Here is a 9,726-nt window from a genome sequence, read left to right as displayed (position 1 = left end):
AGAGAGACAGAGAGAGAGAGAGTGCTTTTGCTTAGCAAGGCGTGGGATCCAGCTCGATGTCCAGCACTGTAATCAGACAAGGGCAAACCCTGTGTAACAGACCGCAGAAGACACAGCTATTGTCATGTCTGCCACAGTACTCCAGTCTCCCACTAGAACACCCTTTCTGGTTTTATAAGAGCACAAGAATATGGGTAACAGAGGAGAATCTCGCGGTCAACCCTCTCCATCAAACTTTATTTTGTGTGCAAGACAAATGAAGGGCAGCAGCACCCCCCAAACTGTCCAAGGGTAGAACAGGGAGTGTACAGAAGCTCTTCCTCAGAGTCCCACGAGTTCAGTGTGAACATGAAGAGGAACTGCAGGGAACGGACTACCTGAACAATCCTTCTGTGCCTAGCCGAACTCACTGGGATATTTTTCTACAAAAGACAGACAAATAATGCTGTTAGGATTATGACATTTTTACAACAACAACAACAAAACCCCTGCAGAATATTTGAAAGTACCTATGCTTTAGAGTCATGAAATTTTAGAATAAGCCCTATATCACACTGTTGAGTCTCTTTACTGAAAGGCATTAGGCACACATCCTCCTACATCAGCGAACCCATTTAAGAGAGTCTGCGAGGCAGGTGTGGCTTATGCCTAGAACCACAGCTCCAGTGGGTAAAACAGAGGATCATTTCAAGTTCAAGAACAGTCTGGTTTACATAGCCAGCTGCAGCTCAGCCAGGGATAGAAAGAAAGACCCTGTCTCAAAGTATGAACTCTCCAAAGTCAATAGTCTAAAATGTCAGTATTATCAAATGTCTGACTACACAGGCCATGTCACCATCTCCAGCTGCAAATACTTTGACATATACAAGCATCACCACATCTCCAATTAATTTTTTAAAGTGAAACCGGATTCGGTATATGTGAATAGTTGAAAAGATGAGCCCATGCAATGTAGTCCTGTCCCATAGCTCAGTGGCTTAGCAGGCCTGAGGATGCTAGTGGTTTCTCTGTGAGAAAGCATTTGAAGCAGGCCTTCCAAATCACAGGTCCTGCTAATGGATCCCAGCTCGCCACCTGTTTATGAGAGGTCTGCGGTCTAAAAATGTGTTTTTTTTAAATATATATTTTAAGAATAAATTCCATGTCACATGGAATGTGTAGGAAATTAAAATTCCAGTGTCCACAGTGAGGCTTCCCAACAGCACAGCCACATTGTGCAAGCTATATAGCTAAGATATTCATACCACAATGATAGAGTAGGGAAGAAAGAACACAGCCTGAATCACACATACAAAAAAAAGAACCTTGAATCACCACTTTCACAAGAGAAATAAGACATCAGAGACAAAACCCTCTTGCCATAATCAAGTATTCCATAGCTTGTGGGCAATGGCCACAGTGGCATTAGAGTTACCAGTGGGAACCGGAGACGTGGAAATACAATTGTAATTGTAATCACAGTCACTAAGAAATGGATGGATTTGGCAAAATGGGGAGGACATTAGCAGGTAGCTTCTAGAAGGAAAGAAAATGGACAACATGAAAATAAAAGAAAACTGTCTTTATAATATAAATCTATGCTTATACGGTACAGTAAATTTTACTTACAATGTTTTAATTGACTTCAAGTATTTTAGTAAGAATTACAGAACGAGGCAGTTCCCACCAGCTGCTGAGCAGACAAGTGACCCACCTGCCAGCCGGACTGCTACCACCCACTAGACACTGTTCTTCCAAGACCCACTCTGCTGCCGAACCCTACCCACCTCAACATCCTCCCCAGGGCCAGCCCATTCCCACAATTCCAGCAAACACCATAGGCCCACATCAGTGAGAACAGCAGCCCCTCCACTGGGCTCCATATTCCATCCAGTCTACAACTCTGGAAGAAGACTTCATCTTTACAAGAGGCTAGGCTGGATCTAGGCACCCAAGGCCCCACAAACATCAGCAGAGATACTGAACCTGAACAGTAGCCAAATCCTTGACTACTTAGGCCAGAAGACAAGAGGGAACAGAAAGCAAAGAAACAAAACACCCATGCAACAAAGAAAAATGCAGGAATCAATACCTAGACCTGTAATCATCCCAAATCCAGATGCCTAAACGCCAGTGTAAGAACACAATCAACAACAGAAAGGACAATATGGAACCACCAAAACCCAGTGACCACAGGACAGCAAGACCTGAGCATTCCAATGCAGCTAGAGCACAAGAAAACAACCTTAAAAATAACTTTATAAAGATGATAGAGACCCTTAAAGAGTAAATGAAAACCACCCTTAATGGAATCAAGGAAAAGCCTAAAGATCAGAAAAATTCAATAAATCCTTTAGAGAATATCAAGAAATCCAAGAAAAAAAAGCAATCCAACAGGTGAAGAAAATGGGTCAAGACCTGAAAATCAAAATAGAAGTAATAAGAAAAACACAAACTGAGGGAATTCTGGAAATGAAGTCTGGGTAATCAGATGCAGGCATCACCCACAGAATAAAAGAGATGGAACAGAGAATCTCAGGGGTTGAAGATATGATAGAAAAAATAAATTCACTGATGAAAGAAAATATTAAATCTAAAAGATTCCTAACACAAAATATCCAGAATTTGGGAGACACCAAACCTAAGAATAATAAGAATAGAAAGAGAAGAATCCTAAGGCGCAGAAATATAGTCCACGACATCATAAAAAAGAATTTTCCCAAGCTAAAGAAAGACACGCCTATGCCTATACAGGTACAAGAATCCTGCAGAACACCAAATAGATGAGACCAGAATAAAAGCCCCCTTACCACATAACCAAAACATTAAAAACATGAAGAAAGAATATTAAAAGCTGCAAAGGAAAAGGCCAAGTAATAGATAAAGGCAGACTCATCAGAATTATATCCAACTTCTCAATGGAGACTCTAAAAGCCAGAAGGGTCTGGCCAAGTGTCTTGCAGACACTAAGAGACCACTGATGCCAGTCCAGACTACTATAGCCAGCAAAATTTTCAATCAATTGTGGATGGAGAAAAGATATTTCATGACAAAGCCACATACCAAAGTTAAATCAAGACCAGATAAACGATCTAAATAGACATTTAACTGCTAAGGAATAGAAGTAGTAATTAAAAGTCTCCTAAGATAAGTAAATAAATAAACAAACAAATAAATAAAATAAAGTCCAGGGTCAGATGACTTCAGCACAGAATTTTACCAGAATTCAAAGAAACCCTAATACCAATACTCTTCAAGTTCTTCCACACAACAGAAACAGAAGTAACATTGCCAAATTCTTTTTGTGAGGCTGCAGATACCTTGATACCGAAACCACACAAAGACTCAATAAAGAAAGAGAATTGCAGAGCAATTTCCCTCATGAACATTCATGTAAAAATACTCAATAAAATATTGAAAAACTGAATCCTAGAACACATCGAAAAGATCATCCACCACGATCAAGTAGGCTTCACGCCAGATATGCAGGGATGGTTCAACATATGAAAATCTGTCAATGTAATCCACCATTTAAACAGACTGAATGAAAAAAAGAAACATTATCGTATCATTAGATGCTGAAAAAGCCTCTGACAAAATCCAACATCCCTTCATGATAAAGGTCTTGCAGAGATCAGGAATATAAGGAACATACCTAAATATAATAAAAGTAATATACAGCAAGTCAATAACCAAATCAAATTAAATGCAGAGAAACTCAAGGCAATTTCACTAAGATCAGGAACAAGACAAGGCTGTCCACTCTCTCAGTATCTATTCAATATAGTACTCTAAGTTCTAGCTGGACAACTAAAGGAGATCAAGGGATACAAATGGAAAAGGAAGAAGTCAAACTTTCGCTTTTTGCAGATGTTGTGATAGTGTGCATAAGTGACCCCCCAAATTCTACCTAGGAGCTCCTACACCTGATAAACACTTCAGTGATACAGCAGGATACAAATGAACTTAAAAAAAAATGTAGTTCTCTTACATATAAATGATAAACAGGCTGAGAAATAAATCAGGAAAGGCACTCTTTACAACAATCACAAATAATATAAAATTTTAGAATAACACTAACCAGACAAGTAAAAGACATGTATAACAAGAACATTAAGTCTTTGAATAGAGAAATGGGAGACAATACCAGAAAGATCTATATTTATGCTTCTATGTTTATGTGGCAAGTGCTTTACCTACTGTGCCATCTCCTATCAATCTCAGTTTTCAAACAGATGCTTTCTTTTATGATAGAAAACCTTGTAACTCAATAGTAAGCATTTCAAGCAATACGGTGGATGCACTGCCTGTTTCTAGTTATCTGAAGAGAATCTACTGCTGCTTCTCATTTCCCTATAGTTCAGGACACCTGCTTGTAAACTACAGATTGTTTAACTAATTATCACTTTCAGTTGTGCTAATGGGGAAAGTTTAAAATTATTTCACACAATCGAAGGAAAGCACCTGAGTATGTTTCAGATGAAATGAGAAGTCTCTTCTAGGAATACAGGCGTTTCCACTTCAACTTTCATTCCAAATGACAGCAAACACTTCAACTTTTCAAATCTTACATGATACATGCTAGCTACCTCAACCTACCGTGACCCAGCTGAGAAATGCCCAAAGACTAAAAAAAAGGAAGTAATGGCAGACAATTCCCATTACACACCAAATTGCCCCAGCTCCTTCCTGACCATACCCATCGGACAACTGACATTTCCCACCTTAAACCCGAGTTTGCAGCAGACAGAACTACAAGTCAAGTTCAAGGATTTGCCTTTTTCCTGTATTAGTTAGCGACTCTTCGCACAAAGACTACATAATAGGGTAAAACCCTCCAGATTCATCCTGTTGGTTTCTTAGTGTCTGCCTTAGGGGGCCTAAGGCAGGTTCTAAGCTCAAACCCTAGGGCTAGTGGTAGGTTTGCAGTAGTCCCTATTAACACAATTTTGGGGAACTGTTTAGTTTCTGCATTTTAGTTTTTCATCTCTAAAATGGGGCTAAGCGCTATACATGTTGTAAGGATTGTCATAATCATCTCTAATAGCATGGTTGTTTTGATTTTATTAGCTTCGACTCTATTTCCTTAGAGCACACTACAATTTTAATCTTTAGTTTATTCCCACTTGGCAGGCTCTTAAATTATGAAACTATTCATTGCACGTTTTTTACTTCTTCCTTCCTTGTTTTCATGAACTAAGCCCACAGGATTTTAATCTTCTTTTTAGTTGACTTAACAAGCTTGCAAAACATCTCCCATGACAGGCATCATTCTAAGTATGTGGCAGATGCACCTTCATTTTTTTCCCCCTTAACTTTATAAAGAAGATGCTGTTGTGCATTTACATCATAAAGAGAAGGCAAGCATTTCAGAGCGAGAGTAAATAACTTCCCAAAGGAACAGAAAAGTAACAGGTGGACAAAGACTTGAACCTAAGCCCTCTAGATTTGAGATGGCGCTCCCGCAATGCTCTAGGGAGCAGCCCTCAGATGAAGCCTTCAAAAGGGAAAACCTTTTCCAACAGATTTTAGCATTGGTGGGAGGATCAGCTAATCTACTGACCAAGATAAGAACTTTGAAACTCTCATTTAAAAAGAACCAGTGTTAGGTCCAGGAAGATGGCTCAGCTATTGAAGACCATCCTTGACAATACAGGGTTCCATCCACGGAACCCACATGTTGCAAAGAGAGAAGTGACTCTCTGAAGGAACAACACACACATGCACGTGTGCAAACACACACACAATAAATATGTATTTCACAAACAAAAGAATGTACCTTTGTGACCCTAGAAATGGACACTGCTGGTCAGTTCCTCTTTTCAAAGTTTCCCACATTTAGCATTTTGAAATTTGACCAAAATAGGATTTCCAGTTCTCATATTATGAAAGTATCCTGTACGGAATTTCCCGTGTTTCAAGTGAACCCTTCCAGGCCTTCATTTTTATATAGGATTGTAGGCTATAGAGAAATTAAAAATCAGCTATGTAGGCTAAAAAAAAATATTATAGCTTAAAACTTATTTTGCTAGGTTTTTATCTTCAAGTTATGGTCCATTACATCAGAGAAATCCTAACGTATTTCAGTCAAACAAAAATCTTTTTAAAGTGTGCCACCCATTCCGTAGACTAACCAAAGTTCCCAAGCATCACAGAGCATTCCATTTTACAACGAATTCAAGTGTGGAATCCATGTATTCAAGATCCTAAACCCAGTCAACTAGAATTTTCTAGTCAATCAAACCCTGTAGACAGTTCAACTCTACAGTAAACGTGTAGCAAGAAACATGGAAGTGAAACTTGCCATAGATAGCCACACCGCCCCACTAAGATCACCTAATTTCCTCTTGCCCTTCATCTGTCTGGCAGGAAAGCACACCACCACACACAGTAACTTTCTCCACACTTTGTGAGATTCGAAGGAAACACTGGACAAATCTTGGCCCAGCACTGATTCACAAAATTCTTTAAGTCTCAAGAATGCAGGTGGTTTCCTAAAATGGCTTTCTAAAAGTGGCAATACAGCATCGTCACTCAAACTGGCAATTCAGGAAACCAAAGAAATGAGTGACTGACATTCTCAGGTTTTTTTTTTCTAACATGCTCCGCGCTAGGCCACCCAGCCACCTCCCCAATACTCCTATGAAGTCGATGATGTCTTCACAATTGTTACATGTGGAAATGAGACGCACAGATCTTAAAACATTTGTTTAGACTAAATACTAAAAAATAATAGGTCCAGGGATAGCAGCTCCCACTTCTTAGAAAAGGTGGCACATTATGCTCCAGAGACCTGGGGATCAAAAGACAAACGGCAAAGTGCAGAAAGAAAAAGGCCGTCCCTCAACACAGAAACTTCTTCCAAGCGCAGCCTGTAGGGTAAAGAAGATAAGTGTCTGATTTCCAAATCAAGAACCATCCTCTTGCTTAGTTGCAGTTTGGTACTATATTCTCCATCATCTAAACTCCTATTACTACAGATGAGGTACTCAAAAAGATCACTTAACATGAATAACAAAAAGGTAAATAAAGTTTGAGACTGAAGAATCAGCTTGGCAGTTAAAAGCACGTTCCCAGCACCCACTTCGGGTGGCTCACAGTCGCCTGTGACTGCAGCTCCAAGCAATCTAACGCCTCTAGTCTCCGTGTGCACCTGCAAGCATATGCATCCCCCATACATATAATTAAACCTAACAGAATATCCCACATGTTAGGGATGTGGCTGAGTGACGGCGTGCCTGCTGAGCCAATGAAAGCGCTGGGTTCGGTCCTCAGCGCACACAAACCAGTAACTACTACTGGCCAATGCTAAAGATAAAGAGGTTCTAGAAAACATGGGTATTACAGAAGCCCACAAGGGAAAATGAGGAAGGAAAGCCAGTATAAGAAAGCAGAAGCTTTACTCCACAAGCTATTCGCGGGTTGAGCTAATGACTGTCACAATACATACAGCCGAGTATCTTCCCAAACAAAGGTCAGTCTCGATTTTTCTTATGAATGTGCTTGCTGTAAAAGGTAGAATGTAGCTAAATTATTTTTTTAAAAAAAATCTAAATATCCTATTCTATAAACATAGACTACAAGAATAAGGCACTAAGTAATATATGACAACCTACCCTGTCTCTTACGTCCTAAATCAGGTACCGTTATTGCCATGTAACGAGTAGTGCTTACTGTTTGGATTTCAGGAGGGTATAAATTAATGGGGCTTTTAAAGGACCAGAGATGAGATATATGCTCAAAGCCAAGAATCAGATCTGCTGAATGTGTTACATAATGCACTTTGCTTTTTTTTTTTACAAAAAGTAGTATTTGCCAAGTCACGAGGGCTCTTCGTTTTCGTTTGTTTGTGTGCATGTTCGTTTGCAATAGCAGATGCTCGAGACAGCCAACGCCACTGCGATGCAGGGCTTCAACAAGTCGGAGCGGTGCCCCAGAGATACTCGGATGACACAGCTGGTGTTCCCGGCCCTCTACACTGTGGTGTTCTTCACTGGCCTCCTGCTGAACACCGTGGCCCTCTGGGTGTTCGTCCACATCCCCAGCAATTCTACGTTCATCGTCTACCTCAAAAACACTCTGGTGGCAGACCTGGTCATGACACTAATGCTTCCTTTCAAAATTCTTTCTGACTCCCACCTTGGACCCTGGCAACTCAGAGGCTTTGTGTGCACTTTCTCTTCTGTGATCTTTTACGAGACCATGTATGTGGGGATCATCATGCTGGGCCTCATCGCTTTTGACAGATTTCTCAAGATCATCAGGCCTTTCGGGAAATGCTTTGCAAAAAAGCCTGCGTTTGCAAAATTAGTCTCCATTCTTGTCTGGCTCCTGATGTTCTTCATCTCCCTGCCAAACATGCTCTTGAACAGCAAGGAGGCGACTCCATCATCCGTGAAGAAGTGCGCATCCCTGAAGAGTCCTCTGGGGCTGGTGTGGCATCAAATGGTCAGTCACGCATGCCAGTTCATCTTCTGGACTGTGTTTGTTCTGATGCTTCTGTTTTATGTGGTCATTACCAAAAAAGTATACAATTCCTACAGAAAGTTCACCGGTAAGGAGGACAGACACAGAAGGCTGGAGATGAAAGTATTTATTGTCATAGCTGTGTTCTTCGTCTGCTTTGCCCCATTCCATTTCATCAGAATCCCATACACCTACAGTCAAACTACAAAGACCGATTGCTGGCTAGCAAACCAACTGTTTGTTGCTAAGGAAACAGCTCTCTTTTTGGCAGCAACGAACATTTGCATGGACCCATTAATATACATACTCTTATGTAAAAAGTTCACAGAAAGGGCACCGTGTATGAGGGGGAGAAGGATGGCGGTATCAAGCCAGGAGCAACCCAGCAGTCATACAGACAACATCATCCTAGCCTGACAACGTTCTCCCCCACATGGTAATTCTACTCCTGGCTTTGCTTCTATTTAAGGATGGGAATTAAAAAGATCATTTACTTGGAGACTTCATTTAAGCATTATAGGAAAAGTGTGTGTGTGTGTGGGGGGGGAACAAACATTTTTTTTACATTTATTATCCTAGAATCTGGAAAAGATTATGCACATTTTAACCACACAGATTTATGAACGAACCGAATTAGCATTAAGAGGATGTTTATGAAAGTAAATGACCACTAGATGTCATCTTGTGAAGAGCATTCATGGACTATGGAAAAGAATAATGGGTAATAGGTGTGTCTAAAAAAATCTTCCCTTCTAGTGACTATCCCACATTCTATCACACACATCATTCCCAAAACATCCTGGTAACTTTTATCGCCTTCAGAGTGCTGATATTTGTGGGAAGAATCCAATAAACATGTATTTCCAATGCCTGTGGAGGAAAGCCAAAGGCAGTAGCTGAAAGAGATTCAGTCTGAGGAAGCAAAGTGGGTGAAAATGATCCCACAGGAATCCCCAAAGACTTTTTTCCTTACAAGTGCAAAGGGCTCTGCCACATCTCAGCAGAGCACCAGAAGAGGCACGTGCTGGGGGCAAAGCCAGGACACAGTCACGTGCAGTCTGGGAGGGGGAAGGTGGTGTCATTCAGCAAAACCTTCCTGGGCACAGAGTCTGCACCTTTGGCTGAAAACAATTACTTCTCCCACTGTTTGTCTATAGAACATAGAACACCTGTTGCTAGTTTGCTGTAATTCTGGAACACATTTCCCAAAGATGGGGTTTTTAAAAAGACAGACATGTCACAAAGTTTTGGTATCTTCTGTAATATGTCACCACCACCACC

At 40.6% G+C, this 9,726-nt stretch overlaps 2 protein-coding genes across 3 annotated transcripts in view; one reads left to right on the top strand and one right to left on the bottom strand.

The window, feature by feature from the left end:
* The window catches only part of LOC101989511 (mediator of RNA polymerase II transcription subunit 12-like protein), a 224,414-nt gene that overhangs the window by 74,505 nt on the left and 140,183 nt on the right, over positions 1 to 9,726 (bottom strand). The window lies entirely within an intron of this gene.
* P2ry13 (purinergic receptor P2Y13) lies at positions 7,353 to 9,720 on the top strand. Of its 2 annotated transcripts, none has more exons than XM_005344022.2 (2): positions 7,353 to 7,453; positions 7,855 to 9,720. In XM_005344022.2, the coding sequence occupies exon 2, from the start codon at positions 7,855 to 7,857 to the stop codon at positions 8,860 to 8,862; it is 1,008 nt and encodes a 335-aa protein (XP_005344079.1). In that variant the 5' UTR covers positions 7,353 to 7,453; the 3' UTR covers positions 8,863 to 9,720. The 2 variants fall into 2 exon arrangements, with proteins under 2 accessions (XP_005344079.1, XP_005344080.1); XM_005344023.2 differs by having other exon boundaries at positions 7,852 to 9,720.

The sequence above is a fragment of the Microtus ochrogaster genome, chromosome 1, assembly GCF_000317375.1.
Source record: "Microtus ochrogaster isolate Prairie Vole_2 chromosome 1, MicOch1.0, whole genome shotgun sequence".
Taxonomy (NCBI): Eukaryota; Metazoa; Chordata; class Mammalia; order Rodentia; family Cricetidae; genus Microtus; species Microtus ochrogaster.
The sequence above is the reverse complement of the archived record's forward strand: the minus strand, read 5'-3'. Positions and strand labels throughout refer to the sequence as shown.